The sequence below is a fragment of the Fragaria vesca genome, linkage group LG1 (genome assembly GCF_000184155.1).
Source record: "Fragaria vesca subsp. vesca linkage group LG1, FraVesHawaii_1.0, whole genome shotgun sequence".
Taxonomy (NCBI): domain Eukaryota; kingdom Viridiplantae; phylum Streptophyta; class Magnoliopsida; order Rosales; family Rosaceae; genus Fragaria; species Fragaria vesca.
The window spans coordinates 983,077-999,678 of record NC_020491.1 but is presented as its reverse complement, the minus strand read 5'-3'; the positions used below and the strand labels follow the sequence as shown (position 1 = coordinate 999,678).

General features: G+C 41.0%; 3 protein-coding genes across 3 annotated transcripts; 2 read left to right on the top strand and 1 right to left on the bottom strand.

Annotated features, from left to right (window-relative positions):
• Positions 1-4,241: 4,241 nt before the first annotated feature.
• On the top strand, positions 4,242-7,828 carry LOC101292745. The gene is made up of 6 exons (XM_004288677.1): positions 4,242-5,534; positions 5,837-5,956; positions 6,435-6,551; positions 6,630-6,719; positions 6,927-7,034; positions 7,591-7,828. The coding sequence occupies exons 1-6, from the start codon at positions 4,242-4,244 to the stop codon at positions 7,693-7,695; spliced, it is 1,833 nt and encodes a 610-aa protein (XP_004288725.1). The 3' UTR covers positions 7,696-7,828.
• Positions 7,829-8,357: 529 nt separating this feature from the next.
• Positions 8,358-10,730, top strand: LOC101292455 (pentatricopeptide repeat-containing protein At4g30700-like). Its single transcript, XM_004288676.1, has one exon. It carries the CDS (start codon positions 8,358-8,360, stop codon positions 10,728-10,730), a length of 2,373 nt encoding a protein of 790 aa, XP_004288724.1.
• Positions 10,731-10,897: 167 nt separating this feature from the next.
• On the bottom strand, positions 10,898-15,583 carry LOC101293708 (cellulose synthase A catalytic subunit 7 [UDP-forming]-like). The gene is made up of 12 exons (XM_004287096.1): positions 15,425-15,583; positions 14,915-15,328; positions 14,680-14,773; positions 14,456-14,579; positions 14,092-14,358; positions 13,591-13,936; positions 13,250-13,513; positions 12,949-13,161; positions 12,654-12,873; positions 12,364-12,560; positions 11,904-12,257; positions 10,898-11,677 (listed from the first exon to the last, which is right to left on the bottom strand). Exons 1-12 carry the CDS (start codon positions 15,497-15,499, stop codon positions 11,096-11,098), a joined length of 3,150 nt encoding a protein of 1,049 aa, XP_004287144.1. The 5' UTR covers positions 15,500-15,583; the 3' UTR covers positions 10,898-11,095.
• Positions 15,584-16,602: the final 1,019 nt, after the last annotated feature.

Here is a 16,602-nt window from a genome sequence, read left to right as displayed (position 1 = left end):
CTAATTGAAGCAGATAGTTGTTGAACATATGATGTGTCCAAAGTCCAAAGTATCAAAAAGGACTTCGCCTATAGAAAATACAATTCTCTAGATACACAGTATCTGCGTTACATGCTGTCGTCGGGCCAAAAATTGTAGACGTTCCCAGAAGAGGAATAATTCAGAGATATTTTTGTAATACTTTAGAGTATGATTGATCATCCATGTTTTAATTGCTAGTTAAAGTGTCTATTCGATGCCTTCTCCCAACTAAACACTTGGTCACATGAAGTGGTGATTGCTGTAGAATATTGTGCAAGTTCATCTACCAAGATCATCTAGTCTATCTCATGCTCCGCTTCATATATTCCATGCAAGGAGTCGATATATCGACGATTATGGAAATTTCGATGATTTGAAAAAAAAGAAATCTCGATAGATATATCGAGATAATATCGAATATCGATGGAAATTTTACTAAATTTTATCTAAAAGTTGTATATTTGATCAAAAATAGACTAAATATAAAATATTAGAAATATATGAAAATTAATATCGGTAATTGTAAAAAACGGAAATTTCGAGGAAATATCGAGGATATTTTTGATATTTTACTGGTTGATTCCATGACTTTGTTGGGTCGAATACTAACTTTTCCTGTGAACTTCCGATCGATCAATATTGCTGTACATGAGTGTAAATGGGGCCGGTTTCCGGCTTTCGGCTAAAAGCAGCAGCAGGGATGCGATACTAGTGCCAGTGCATAATGCCTGGTTAGTTAGTGCCAAACTGCCAATCTAGGGAGGAACTAACACATCAAATTACGGATTAAACAAATGATGATAGGAAGGACGTCCCTCTTTTTGGTCAGAAAGATGAGAGGATCGATCGAGTTAAAGTATGACACTGTGAGTAACAAGCTAGCAGAAGCTGCTTTTGACAGAAGGAGAAAGCAACTAATTTTGACTTGAAGCACTTTTTATCATGTAGAATTTTGAAGTGGTGGTGGAGGGAAAATAAAGGCCAAGGAAAGACCTACTTGATTAGTTCATACAATGATGATTGCTCGCCATTCACCAGTGGATGCTTGTTAATGTTGGTAATTTCACTTCAAGAAATTACCAGACATTTCTCCCCAGAAACTTAAAGTTTTGACAGCAAGAAACGTACAAAACAGACTGTTTGCTTCTTGTGAGAGAATTGAATGGAACACGTACACTTGTAATTATACTCATGCATATAGCCAGGGACATGATTCTTGGTTGGTCACACAGTGATAGCTGTGAAAGTGACTCCTATACAGATGGCTTGCCAAGTATTTGCAGGTCAATTAAACACTAAATATCAAGGATGATCAATGTAATTAACTTAGCCCTGACCCCCAGTACAATTAACTAGCTAGCTCAGCAATTGCTGGCCGATATGATAAAATTCACTAGCCAGTATCAACCTGCTTGATTATTGTTTCAGATTTGGATTAGTGCATTATTAATCTTCGCTTAGTTTTGTGGTTAATGTAGTTGAGGAGGAGATTTCTATTAATTGTTTGCTGGTACGGTGATATATCGTCTTCTCCATTCTTATTCTAGCTTTCACGTACCAACCTCATCCTCCCCTGCAAATTGTTGGAAGCGATTAACCAGAAATTCTGCTTGGTCACTATCTGCTTGCGGTAGGTTTGGATTCTACTTATTATTAAGACCAAAATCTGATAGTTAACTTATGAATAAAGAATTCCCTTCCATGATTCCATCGCTTCCCTTGACCATTGATCTGTTCTACATTGGACTATATATGTTACAAGGGTTGATTATTATACATTAGTTGGCTGTTATTCAGCTTCCCTAAATGTTTAAAACATGTTCCATTGATTAAAACATAATTATCGTACTAATTGAGCTATATGGTTCGTTCCATATATAGAAATCGTATCCCTGTCATATTTTCAACTCTATATACTCCTCTATTTTTTTTTTTAAGAGTGAGGGCAACTGATCGAGCAAGCAACATCGGTTACGTTAACAAGTTAGTAACACACTCATCTAATCTGTTAATTCATTTCCAAGCTTAGAGACTAATCTGCGTCGAGAGATCATGTCAGAATGTTTCCGAGATCATGTCAGAATGTTTTCTTCTCCTGGCCATCAAGAATAAATTAGGATTTAACTCTAATTAACGTCAGCTGAGATTCGAACCTGGTATAGGGGTTCCACACTTAGGCTTTTACCAACTCGACCACATGTGGTGGTTATTTTCATAAGATGGTATGTTATGGTTTTAAAATGCTCGCAGTAATTAAGTTCATCCAATGTTAAAGAAAGTCAATTAATTCGATTAATAACATCATTATCTGGTCCATAATGGTTCGGGTGGGCGTAACGCAGGAGAAACGCGCCAAAAGAGGTGGCGCGAAAACAACGTCCTTTCCCGGTCCCTCCTAAACTGTAACCGTTTCTTCCCCCATTTTTTTATTTATTTTATTCAAAAATTTAAAATTCCCTTTTTGCTCTTTTAAATTGGTCTTCAAAAAAACCCACACTTTAACTTTAATTATTTCCTCAAATCAACCACCGTAGCCTTTGAAGCTTTCCTTAATTCCCTCCTCTCTGCTTCAAACAAATCAAGAAACCCCCTCCCGCCGGAAAACCTTGACTCTCCGATCGCCGCCACGAGCCCACCCTCCGTTCTCGGCAAACCTCTAAGCCTCGTCGCGCCGCTTTGCAATTAGGTTTCTCGACGAGCTCAAACTCGAAACATTAATTCGGTGAGTCTCGGATTTCCCTCGCTTCTGATTCTATGGTTTTTGTTGATCTGGATCATCAATTTTTCATTTCTAATTAAGGTAGAGATTCAATATATATCTCTGAAATTTCAATTTAGATTCAATGAATTTATTTTTGGAGGGAGAGATTTGTACTGAAACACTGAAACGTGTCCTTCAACATCAGAGACAAAACCCCGTTCAATGTCATGGATCACTCACTCCTTGGATTCAATTTTCTCTTCAATTTAATTTATATATATTTGTTTCTGCATTTTATCGGTTTTTGTTCCTAAATCTTGAAGCAAAAAAAGTTATTTCAATGGGGTCAAAACAAAAATTGGTATTTTCATCGTTAATTCCAACATAAAGATGTGTTTTTAGGGTTAATTGTTTATTCGTATCTGCTTCTCAATTCTGTTCCTGGTTTCTAATTTTTTTACACTGTAAATTCATGGGGATGGACAATGATCCTTCGTCCACGTGGAGCTCCATGTCTTTTTCCATCTCCCTCAAGAACATTACCACCTGCAACATTCAACCTTCGAATAATTGAAGCTTATAATATTAAGCTCACAAACAAAGTTCTCAGAATCAAGTAATTCTTATTTAATCTTTCACAAAAATTAAGAGTCTGAACAACCCATAAAACAATGTTAGTAAAGTAAGTAACTTTGCAGGAGCTGATCTTAGGATATTGATCATGCATTATTGCAATTTCAGTGTTTGTTTTTCTTTTATGGAAAACATTGGAGAGTAAGTGAGAATTGAGAAAGAAGAGCTTGGTTTTTGCTTTGCTTAGTTGTGCTTATGATAGATTGATTGAAGAAAAGAGCTGAGGAGGTTATGTTGTAGTTGTAGGTTTTGGAGTTGACCCGTTTCAAGCCCAACCGACCATGGCAGTCCCGTGAGAAAGGACCACCCACGAAATTAAAAGCCAGTTTGTCCACCCACAACACACACCCCCTTTCCCTTTCTCTCTTTCTCTCTCTTATCTTGCATCCTCATCTCCCTCTCAACTCTCCAGTCTGTGCCCTTTCCTAGGGTACCCCCCCCCTACCCTACACCACACTGCAGTTTTTGTTTTAGTGTATGTTATCAAAAGTTCAAAACCACTAACCTCTCTAATTTTTCTCATAACCGTCTCTCACACCACTTTCCGTAAATCGCTGTGCCCACATTGCTTGCTTTTTGCCCCAAATGTTGTGTACCCTGATCTCACCACCCTCTTCTGAATTCGGGCTTCTTTGTATGAATTGTGAAAGTGATTGTTCCCAATTGGATCTGAGTCTCTGTAAAGATGTATGCTTTTTTTTTAATTCTGATTATTATTCTTTGCTCTTTCCAGACTGCCTCTTTACTTTTTTGGCCTTGTGGCAGATTTATTGCAGAGAAAAGTATCTTGTTTAGATGCCTCATCGAGATTAAGTGAAGAAGGATTTAATGGGTGTAAGCCAGTGAAGGAAAGCGCGATCAATGTGGTCTGATTTGGATGGTGTGGATGGATGTAGGTGAATCAGACCGCAGGGAGATCCCTAGACCACCGTTGGTTCCCGCCGAAAAGTACAATGCAGCTTCTTCAATCGCCGCCGCCACGCGCCGCCCTCGAATCCGGGAAGTCAGCTCCCGCTACAAGTCACCGACGCCCTCCCGGCCTACCTCAACCGCAACCGTCGGACGTTCTTCATCTCCAAGCGTTTCGAGAACGCCGCGTTCTCCATCATCATCATCATCGTCGGCGCCGAAGAGATCACTGTCCGCGGACCGGAGGAGGCCGGCCACGCCTCCTTCGCCGTCGTCTCAATCGACGCCGGTGAAGGATTCAGCGGCGGATGTTTCGTCGAGAAGAAATGGTCGGTTGCCTGAAGGGGGCTTGTGGCCTTCAACGATGAGAAGCTTGAGCGTTTCGTTTCAGTCTGATACGATTTCGATTCCTGTTAGTGTTAGTAAGAAGGAGAAGCCTGCAGTGACTAGTGCTTTATCGGATCGGACTTTGAGGTCTTCGTCCAATGTGGCTCATAGACAGGGGGAGACAGCTCCGAGGAAGCTCACACCGGAGAGGAAGAGGAGCCCTCTTAGAGGGAAGAATGTGTCTGATCAATCAGAGAATTCGAAACCTGTGGAGAGTGTGCATTCTAGATTGATAGATCAGCATCGATGGCCTAGTAGAATCGGTGGCAAAGTGTCTTTAAATTCCAATTCCAACTCATTAAACACAAGTATGGATCTTGGGCCTAGGATCATTAAGCTTGCCACACCAGCTCCCGGAGTTGGGGCACCTATGCTAAGACGAATGCCTGCAGCTGATCGTTTGGGAAAGCCTGTACAGAAATCGGGTGGTGATGCTGCGATGTTATCAGCACCTCATGAACTTGGTAGATCGAATTCAGTTGATGAGAGTTCACTGCATAAGCTTGTCTCTAATAGGCTTTCAGAAAGGTTGTCAAGTGCAACTCCTAAAGTCAGATCCCTTTCGCGACCGTCCTCTCCTAGTAAGACCTCAATGTTCTCACCTTCTGTTTCAAGAGGTGCCAGTCCATCTCGGTCTTCAAGACCGTCTACTCCTCCTTCTAGAGGTGTTAGTCCATCGAAGACAAGGGTTTCGAGTACTTCTTGTCAATCGAGCAGCGCAACTTCTGTGCTTAGTTTCATTGCTGATTTCAAGGGGAAAAAGAGTGCAGCTTACGTTGAAGATGCTCATCAGCTGCGGCTACTTCACAATAGATTTTTGCAGTGGAGATTTACTAATGCCAGGGCAGAGGCTATACTTTATATTCAGAAAGTAACTGCAGAGGTGGGTTGTCTGTGTAATTTGCAAACTCTTAGGCATATCTTTCTGCCTAACTCATTCATATATTTCTGCCTAACTCATTCTGTTAACTATATCCATATCATAATATGTGATCATTTTTTCATGTCTTGTTATACGTTAAGAGAGTCCTGATTGTTAGCATGTGGTCTAGTTTGTACAGATTACTGCTTGGTTTTATCGATGTGTTGCATGGTCTAGGAACTATCAGTTAGTAAGAGATGTAATTTGAGTTTATTTCTGAAAGGATAAGCCAAATTAAATAAGATATTTAATTGATGATGCAGAGAACTCTATTGGATGTGTGGAACACTACGCTAAGCTTGTGGGATTCAGTAATCAGGAAAAGAATCAAACTCCAGCAGTTAAATCTTGAGCTTAAGCTGAAGTCTGTATTGAATGGTCAGGTAATGCCTCTTTTGCACAAAAGTGGTAACATTTTTGTCAATATTTCCATTTGGTGCATTGATTCTAAGTAAACACATCGATATAATGTGCACAAATATAAATGACTAAGAATTAGCGTGTAGCTTATCCCCCACTAGGCAGTTTGATATAGCTATGAAACTGGCCATGTTATCCAATAATGGGAACCACTTCCTTTAAATATCCATCTGTCTAATGTAAGAGGGAGTTGATGATGAAGGAAACCAAAAAAAACTATACTTTGCGGCTTTATCATGATCAGTGAGCAACTGGGCTAAGCTAGAGGTTCTTGTTGGAAATAGTAAATCATGTCAGGCATATATATATCTTAGTTCAAAAGCTTCTGTGTTAACTCTTGGATCCATTTTTCATCTCGGTTTATGTTGGAATTCTTATGTTTACTGTCAATGGTCTCAATTTTAATATGATTCCATCCTTGCATGAATCACAATTGATCAGATGGACTATCTTGATGACTGGGCTTTACTTGAAAGAGATCATATTGCTGCTTTTTCTGGGGCTATGGAAGATTTGGAGGCAAGCACTCTCCGTCTTCCAATAACTGGAGGGGCAAGGGTATGTTATCTGTCGCAAGGAAGATAAATTATACTTTCTCGTTTGAAAGTTATGTATAAGCATACTATACTTTTGCAGACGGATATTGACTCTTTGAAGGTAGCTATTTGCTCTGCTGTTGATGTGATGCAGGCAATGGGATCCTCCATATGCTCTTTGCTCTCTAGGGTGAGATTCATAATTTTGTACTTTTACAACAATCATGTAGTGATGTCTTAACCCTTTTGTTTCCTATACTTTCTTGACATGCAATGTGTTGCAGTAACAACCAATTTAGAGGTTGCATATCTTCTGCAACCAAAGTTTGTCTTTGGTGGGTATTATCTTTTGAAAGAATGTACTAAGCATTTTGAAACTTGATATTTATTTGAGCAGGTGGAGGGCGTGAATGGTTTGGTTTCAGAACTTGCTGTTGTAGCAGCGCAAGAGAAAGCCATGCTTGACGAATGTGAATCATTGCTGGCTTCAGCAGCAGCTATGCAGGTACAATTATGTGGCCATATGTTTCAACAAACAGTGAAAATACTATAGTAACTCAGTCTTCAATTAGATCTTGAATTCTCGCTTGTGTATTCAGAGAGCCTATTCAGTGCACCCGTTATCTCCACCGTCGATTTTGACACGGAGTTAACAGAGCCTTTTGACTTTTTCAAAATCGACGGTGGAGACGACGGGTGCGCGGCGCACCCGGGTGCGCTGTAGAATTTTCGGTGTATTCATCAGCCGTATATATGAATGATTAATGGGATCAATAGTAAGATGTTTGCTTCCACGGGGTGGAGCAGCGCTGACCTTATTCCTAGAGGATCATGGATCTGACCAAGGTCTTTCTGAAGGAAAGAGACCAGAATTTGAACACTGCAACTTAGACATCTCCGCAAGCCTCTGGCTTCTGTTAAATCTACATTTCCTGTGCTCAGTAGTACAGTCATGTAGTATATTGAACTATTGAACTCTTGTGCTGTCCAAGTTGATTCTGTGTTCTAGTTTTTAATTTAATAATTGGCTTCTGTTAACTTCTGATTCTTCTTCCAAGCAGGTCGAGGAATACAGCCTTAAGACGCAACTCATACAAATGAAACAAGATTTGGGAACTGTCAGCAGCCAATTTTGGCAACCAAGACACCTTCTTGACCCTGACTAGCCTCTAAGCTAATTATACAAGCAATTCCGATGGAAAACATACTCAAGCGGAGATAAAAGCGTCTCCTCGGTTCTCTGTGAATGTAAATTTAGTTTTCAGCCATGGAATGTCAACATCATATTCCACTTCTTTGAGCAAAGAGCCATTGGCTCCATGCTTTCCACGGGTAGTAGCTTTTTGTATTACGCAAATGAAAAGAAAATGCAAAGGAAGCATAGTACTCAATGTCAATGTAGATGCAAAAGTTCAAAGGAAATGAAATAGAAAATATATGTAACCCTCCATATCATGGCTTTCCTTGTTTTGTCTTGCATTTCAATTCAAAACCATTGCCCCTCGAAGTTTTGGTTACCATAAGTTAAACACTTGAACCTATCAAATAGAGCAGCACCAGTGGTGTGGTGTTGCGAGATCATAACGTGCAAGTGAACTGCTCCAATTATGCATTGCAGGCTTGCATTAGACTCCAATTATACATTGGCCACTTTAACAACTTTGGGATTCCGACATGGATTAGTCTCTTAAAAAAGAAAGAGCCCATTTCGCCAAAACCATTTCCGACGAATTCATCGTCGGGAGAGCTTGTATAATTGAAAAAAGACAAAACACATTATATGACATTGCCGCCGTGCCATTGTTCAAACTCATCAGACAAAACACACATGATTAGCAGAAACATAAGTAGCAGCTGCTCATACGCACACCGAGACCGGAACCTCTTCCTCAGCATCCTCAAAAAGGCCACCACACTCTCTCACCTAACCCAAACCCACGCCCAGATCATCCTCAATGGCTACCAAAACGACCTCGTCATCATCACCAAGCTCACCCACAAGTTCTCCGACCTCAAAGCCATACGCCACGCACGTGACCTCGTCTTCTCCTTCCCGAAACCCGACCTGTTCCTGTTCAACGTCCTCATCAAAGGTTTCGCCGCCAACGCTTCTCCTTTGTCTTCGGTCTCTCTCTACACCCACCTCAGAAAAAACACCACTCTCTCCCCTGACAAGTACACCTACGCTTTCGCCGTGTCCGCCGCTTCCGGGTTTAACGACGAGAAACATGGCGCTCTGCTACATGCGCATTCCGTTATTGACGGTCTTGGTTCGAATTTGTACGTGGGTTCGATTTTGGTCGACTTCTACTTTAAATTTTCGAGAGTTGGGTATGCACTGAAGGTGTTCGACGAAATGCCTGAAAAGGATACGGTGGTGTGGAACACGATGGTTTCGGGGTTGGTGAGGAATTGTTACAATGCTGACGCGGTGCGTGTTTTTAGAGACATGGTTGCGGGTGGGACGGGTTTTGATTCGACTACGTTGGCGACATTGCTTCCTGCCGTGGCGGAGCTGCAGGAGCTGAAAGCAGGGACGTGGGTGCAGTGTTTGGCTGTGAAAGCTGGGTTTCATGATGATGTCCATGTGCTTACTGGGTTGGTTTCGTTGTATTCGAAATGTGGGGAGCTTGAGACTGCCAGGAGGGTGTTTGGGATGATTGGTGAGCCGGATTTGATATGTTATAATGCGATGATTGCCGGGTATACTTGTAATAATGAGACAGTGTTGGCAGTTGGTCTTTTTAAGGAGTTGCTTGGGTATGGGAAGAAAGTTAATTCGAGCACCATTGTGGGGTTGGTTCCTGTGTCTTGCCCTTTTGGTCATCTGCAGCTCAGTGGCTGTCTTCAGAGTTTCTGTGTGAAATCCGGCATTGTTTCACATCCTTCTGTTTCAACTGCTTTAGTTACTGTGTACTGTAGACTGAATGAGATTGATTCGGCGAGGCAGCTTTTCGATGAGTCTGCAAAGAGAACTTTGGCGTCTTGGAATGCCATGATATCCGGTTATACCCAAAATGGGCATACAGACACTGCGATATCTCTTTTCCGAGAAATGATGTCCGAGTTCAGTCCAAATCCTACTACTGTTACTACTATTCTTTCTGCCTGTGCTCAGCTTGGAGCTTTAAGTCTTGGGAAATGGGTTCATGGTTTGATTAAGAGCAAGAATCTTGAGTCTAACATCTATGTGTTGACTGCTTTAGTTGACATGTATGCAAAGTGTGGGAGCATTGTGGAAGCTAGGCAACTATTCGACATGATGCCTGAGAAAAATGTAGTCACTTGGAATGCCATGATATCTGGTTATGGCCTCCATGGTGATGGCCATGAAGCAATGAAACTCTTTAATGATATGTTGGATTCCGGGATTCCCCCAAGCGGTGTTTCTTTTCTCTCTGTCTTGTATGCTTGCAGCCATGCTGGTTTGGTGAGAGAAGGAGATGATATCTTCCATAGAATGGTTCATAACCATAAGTTTGTGCCCTTAGCTGAGCACTACGCCTGCATGGTTGACATCTTTGGCAGAGCTGGACAGTTGGAGAAGGCCTTGGAATTTATAAAGAAAATGCCGGTTGAGCCAGGCTCTGCTGTTTGGGGAGCCTTGCTTGGTGCATGTAAGATACACAAAGACACCAAACTCGCACGTTTGGCTTCTGAAAAGCTACTTGAATTGGATCCAGATAATACAGGATATTATGTCTTGCTCTCTAATATATTATCAGCTGATGGCAACTTTCCAAAGGCTGCTTCAGTTCGGCAGGTAGCCAAGCATAGAAATTTGGCAAAGACTCCTGGATGCACTCTTCTTGAGATTGGTGACACCCAACATGTCTTCACCTGTGGTGATCGTTCCCATCCTCAAGCAACAGCAATCTATAAGATGCTAGACAAGTTAACAGGAAAGATGAGGGAGGCTGGATTTCAAACTGAAACAGGAACTGCATTACATGATGTGGAGGAGGAAGAGAAAGAGCTAATGATGAATGTTCATAGTGAGAAGTTGGCCATTGCTTTTGCCCTTATTTCTACGGCACCTGGAACAGAAATCAGAATCATCAAGAATCTACGGGTTTGTTTAGATTGCCATAATGCAACTAAATTTATATCCATGATCACACAGAGAGTTATTGTAGTTAGGGATGCTAATAGATTCCATCATTTCAAAGACGGTGTTTGTTCTTGTGGAGACTACTGGTGAAAAAGAAGTTATTCAACACTGGTTAAGGTGTACCATGATGCAAGCATCTGGTCTGCCGTCTATCTTCACTGGTAAAGTTTTGTTCTCCTTTCTTTTTTAAGTAGGATACTTATAGTTGGTCGTCTAATCATATCCCATCTATAACAGAATAAGTAACTGAAGAAAACAAAATAGCATAACTTTTCCAATTCACTTACAAATACAAAACTGTGTACATTGCACTCAAGCTACAAAATCCTTTATACTCTAGCTTTATTCACTCTGATGGATCTCCTTTCTATTGGTACAGACTTCATAATTTGTAAAGCCAAGTATGTGTATCCTCTGGAGATGCAAATTTCAAGAAAGACGAGATACAAGTAATTTTAGCAATTGATTCCACATTGCTTTGTGGTAGGTCCCTTGGTTTTCATCACAAATGGGTCGATTCGAACCCAGAGTAAGGAGAATATAGAAGCCAGGAGCACTGACCATATGACAACAATTGTAGGCGTACGGTTCTGCCTCCCCATCAGACCTTTAAGGAATGGATATAGATGGACAATCACCCAGAAGGCAAAGAAGAGCTTTCCAAATAGAGGTCCCCATGATTCGTACCCGTTGTTTATAGCATCTGAAATACCAGCGACTACTCCAACAAGGTTAATGACCAAGATAGTAGTTGGAGGGATTAGTAGAGTTGTCCATTTAAAGGCGTACAACTCTCCGAAATCCTCATCATCTGAAGACTTGGCTGTGACAGTGAAGCTGGTGTCAATTCCAGCCAAAACTTTCAGGAGACCTTGGATAACAGCAAAGAGATGAGCTGACACACCACCAATCACCCAGAATTGCTCATTTCTCCACCATTCTTCAATACTCACTCCACTCCATCTCAGCTCAAGAATGCCCGTGCCGAAGATTGAAATGAACAAAGCAATGAAGAAGAGACTTGCGAAAGTGCTTATCTGGAATGAAAAAAAACTTGGTCAGATTACCACATTCATTTGTCAAAATTTCTAGAATCAGATTATTTTGTATCAGGAAACACCTATTTCTTCACTGTGTGTGTCATTGATAATAACAGTATGCATCTACTCTTTCTTTAAATATTATTTAAATTTTTGTTTCCCTAAACATTTCTTGATCATGTTATCTTATGATTGAATGTAAAAGATAACTATAAGTTGTTACCGGTGGCATGATGAATTTATCGGTGAGCAAGCAGACGGCAGGGAGGATACAATAGGCAAGAAGAGGAAGAGAGGTGAAAGGGTAGACAGTAGTGTTGATATAAGCAAATCTCTCAAGCCATTTGAGCTTTCCTCCCTTGTAGCCATACAAGAGAGGACTGTGGCGACTGAAGAAAATCTCAATGGAACCTAGTGCCCAACGAAGAACCTGGTTGAGCCGATCTGACAAGTTGATGGGAGCTGTACCCTTGAATGCTGGTCTCTTGGGCATACAGTAAATTGACCTCCAACCACGGCAATGCATTTTAAACCCTGTCAAGATATCCTCTGTGATAGATCCATAAATCCAACCCAGCTGCACAAGCAAAAGTGGAAATTATAGTCAGTAAAGAATGAAGATGATCTACTCTAGACAGATTCATTCAACAAAACTGTGATAATGATATTGTTTAGATTTTTACCTCAATTCCCCATTCAGTTTTGTCTTCATAACCACAACTGATAACATGAATGGCTTCCTTAAGCATGGCCGCAGGGCTTGAGGAAGGAGGCACACCACCTTGTTCCATTAAAGTTGAAGTCACGAAAATAGCTGACTGTCCGAATTTCTTTTCGAAATTCATTTGGGACATCAATACCTCTTTGTCATCATCCATTCCTACTCAACATGAACATAAGTCTTACTTTAGGCCATAAAATTTTGTATCTGCAAGTATCAAATTGGTGAGTAACACTGAATGTTAATGATCACCTTGTAGTTGGAGGTTTGCACCATCTCCATTTGCATCATTCTTGGAGTACTTGGGAAGCTTCTTGCGGCGTCCAAAGCATGGGCAGCAATCACAGCTTACCATCTTTGGGCGCTTAGCACCCTTTGGAGGATTATATCCATACAAAGCTTGCCTCCTGAAAACACATCCTGTTCCCACATAAACTGGACCTTGGATTCCATCCAGACCTTTCATGTTAATCTGAAAGACAAAGTGAAAATGAATATCACTTCAGTTCATCAAATGGGGATAAGCTGATTTCCTTCAGTGACTTACATCAAAGAAGACTGTGTTCCTGTTGGCATAACGATCATTCCTATCAATGCCATCAAATCTTTGAGGAAACTGGACGTAGCAAACCTTCCTTCCAATTTGAGGGTCCATCAAGAAGCACATGGCCTCTCTTGCAGCCTTACTGTTGTTAACATAGTGATCACAATCCAAGTTGAGCATGAAAGGAGCATTGGTGAGCACTCCAGAGACGCGGACCTGAATGTGTATGCATAGAAGTTGTTAAGAGACTATGAGCTTAATGTGATCAAACAGAAGAAAAAGAGAAGAGTGAACTCAATTTTACCAAGGCATTCATGGCACCAGCCTTCTTGTGATGTGAAAAGCCAGGCCTCTTCTCACGAGACACATATACAAGACGAGGGAGCTCATTTCCTTCAGTATCAAGGCCTCCACTGTGACCGAGAAAGACCTGAATCATACCAGGGTGATCCTTGGTATTGTTTCCAGGCCATGGTGTCCCATCTTGCATTATCCACCCTTCTGGAGGAATCTTTGTGGCTTTGGCCACAAGAGCATTTACCCTAACCTTGAACTCTTCATATTCTCTCTGCACCAACACAACAAAAATAATCAGCCTCTGTGATCTTAAGCCTTGATTGAAGGGGTCAATTAGTACAAACTTACCTTCATGGCTCGACGCTCCTTGACAAATGTTGGCTGGACTTTGTCCTTGAGATAATCAATCTTCTCACAGAAGTACATCTCAGGGGCTCGAGGCTCAATAGAAAATTTCTTGCAAAAGGGTACCCATTTCCTTGCAAATTCTGCTGTTTCGGACAAGGCCTCAAAGGTTAGCATGGAAGCTCCATCATCAGAAATGTAGCATGAGATTTTCTCAACAGGATAGTCCATGGCCAAGATAGAAAGGACTGTATTTGCTGTATTAAGGGGAGGTTCCTTCATGGGATCCACAGTACTCACAAATACATCCACAGGGGAGAGCATATTTGGTTCACCCTCCCTCTCATACCTGCATTAGTTACACATGTAATAATGTAATATTAGTTCCATATCTATTTAAAATCAGATATTAACCAATTAAGCAGAAGATGACACTGGAATAGCAAGTTCTGCTTAGTTTGTGTGTTCCATACATTAGTGATGAGTGCTTATATATATGTATACCTGAGTGAAAGGCGATCAAGGTAGGTCTCACGCTCAATAGGGTACCACTTAGGGAACTGATCGAGGATCCATGAAATTGCAAACCATATTTCACAAATGACAGAAGTTAACCAGAGACCAAGTGCTTCATGAACCGGATTCATAAGTCTATAACGGAGGAATGCAGCCAATATAAACAGCCGAGCTACAATGATCATTCTATAAGGGTTGATCTTGCTAGATGCAATTGATACTTTCCTTGACAGTGGCTGCCTTGCTTCATCAATCCTGCAGTACCAATTGAAGTTCACATTATATATATATATATATATATTACTTCAAAAGTAGACATAAAAATGTAGTGATCTCTGTATGAAGCATTTACATTGACATGTCTGCGTCGTTCATGTCATCAGGTTCAGGCCCTCCCAGGTTGCCTTGCTGCAATTTCCAATCATCCATTCTTTCTTTCCACCCTCCATCTTTCCTGTCATCCCATTTTTCACTGCCTGCATTTGCAACATGAGGGTCAGTGAAAAAGTACTTGGTCCAATATATACATGATGTATTGTTGACAAAGAATTTGATCATTTTTAAATTTATACATACCAGGCTCAGAAGCTGGATATGGATGAACTCGTTTATGCAATGAAGAAGGCTGATCCCCATAACCATGAGATAAGTATGAGAGGTCGCCGCTAACCTGAATAGCAGCATATAGCTGTTAATGAACAAGAATATCTATAAAACAAGAACATCTACATAACAGCATATAGCTGTTATGTAGCAGTGCTTGTGTTAAGAACACAGCTAGCTAGTAGATAGCTAGGTGCTTATTACTTACCGGGCGGGATCTGACACCAGCAATCACAGGTGGGAAGTGGGAACTCTCCTCATCATCTGGTCCTCTTCCGTAGCTCATCTTTCCATGCAGCATTGCTTCGGCGATTTGCTCATTGTTTTTGATACCCTTATTGTGTTGATCATCTTCATTCATGTTAAATTCATGCTCAATATCATCCACATCCTCTTCATCATCATCTCCCTCTACCCTGGGGCTTCCTTTGAGACGCTTGTATCTAGTTTTGCACTGAGGGCAGTTCTGAGAGCCTTCTCTTCTCTCATACTCATAGCAAGGCCTGCACACAGGGAATCCACACTCATTGCAAGCCACAAACAAGTCTCCATCCACCGTCAGTCCAACCTCGTCTCCACATATCTCGCAAACCTGGCCGTCCAAGTTCCTCAAAGGCTTGTGCTGCACCATTCACATCACATATTAGTCTCACAAACAAGGAGTCATCATAAGATCATAACCTTTTCTTTGCACTAGCTAATCAAACAAGTTACGTACCTCTTCGTGACCATGAATGACCACGAGTTCGTTGCGGTTGTGAGAACCGGCAACAAGTCCGGCGCTGGCTTCCATGGCGGGTGTGTCAGCCGTGAGAAGGAAGGAGAAATGGTGATGGAGATGGTGAAGGAGGAGTTTGTGTTATATGAATGGAACCAGGTAGAGGGTGGCATAGGGATATTTGGTGTCACCTAATGCTGAAGTGTCCACATAAGGGATGCTAGTTGTTGGTTGCAGGGTCCCCATTGCCTTGAAGCTAAGCTTCCTTCCTTCCATTCTTCAACTATAATCCATTGATTTTGTGCTATGTTTGTCTACTCACCATCTCTCCCGCCCTCACCCTTGTTTCTTTTCTTTTTTTTCTTTCTTTTTTTTTCTCTACCACTTTTTTTTGGATAATTTTTCTCTTCCACCTTGTTTACTCAACTTCCTGTAATTTTTCTCTATTCAGTCTATTGTACGTTGTCCCTAGAAACAGACTTTTATATAAAATGCATAAATGGAAGTGGATTATACCTCATTCATCTATAATTTTTTAGTTTGAAAATGATTCTTTTTCGTTAGAGGATAATCCAAAGCATATATCCTCATAACCTTCATGGTGATCAAATCAGGAAAACATAAAATATGGCCAAACCGTTGCTTTCAAAAACTAAGAAAACTACATGAGAGCATACTTGGGATCTAAGAACTTAGAACCTAAGCAAGTTCAAATTGTTAGGTGAGTGAGTTCAAGCCTCGCCATCTAGAAAGGTTAGCGCAAGACCAGAACATCTATATAACTGGCCAACAAACCATGAGAAATTTGCACACACTGGTCATCGATGCAATTTAAAGCCCCTATATATATATGCACACCTAGGTGTGCCTCTTTCATTCCAATTTGAAAGCTGCTCAAATTCAATAAATCAAACCAGAAAAGGTCTCATTGTTTGCAAGTATGCATACAAGGTTAAAAACCTAATTGTTTCCATGAGATTGTTCTCCTCATCATCCAAGTGGACAAAACACACATTTAGAGCTTTTAAAATTTTCAGATGTACGGTCTACAAAACTTTGCTTGCTTCTTAATACTCTAATACATGTATTACACTAATGCTATACACAACCTCAGAGATACCCACCCAACCTAGTTTGAAGAACAGTGATGGTCCACTGGATTTCTTTTTTTTTTTTTT

Bases quoted from the DNA above. Each gene is read 5' to 3' on its own strand.
- LOC101292745 (XM_004288677.1), top strand. From the start codon at position 4,242: ATGGATGTAGGTGAATCAGACCGCAGGGAGATCCCTAGACCACCGTTG. The intron at 5,957-6,434 runs GTAATGCCTCTT...ACAATTGATCAG, and splicing joins AGTCTGTATTGAATGGTCAG to ATGGACTATCTTGATGACTG. The intron at 6,720-6,926 runs GTGAGATTCATA...TTATTTGAGCAG, and splicing joins TATGCTCTTTGCTCTCTAGG to GTGGAGGGCGTGAATGGTTT.
- LOC101292455 (XM_004288676.1), top strand. From the start codon at position 8,358: ATGATTAGCAGAAACATAAGTAGCAGCTGCTCATACGCACACCGAGAC.
- LOC101293708 (XM_004287096.1), bottom strand. From the start codon at position 15,499: ATGGAAGCCAGCGCCGGACTTGTTGCCGGTTCTCACAACCGCAACGAA. The intron at 14,774-14,914 runs GTAAGTAATAAG...GCTGCTATTCAG, and splicing joins CTGGTGTCAGATCCCGCCCG to GTTAGCGGCGACCTCTCATA. The intron at 12,874-12,948 runs GTAAGTCACTGA...TTTGTCTTTCAG, and splicing joins GGAACACAGTCTTCTTTGAT to ATTAACATGAAAGGTCTGGA.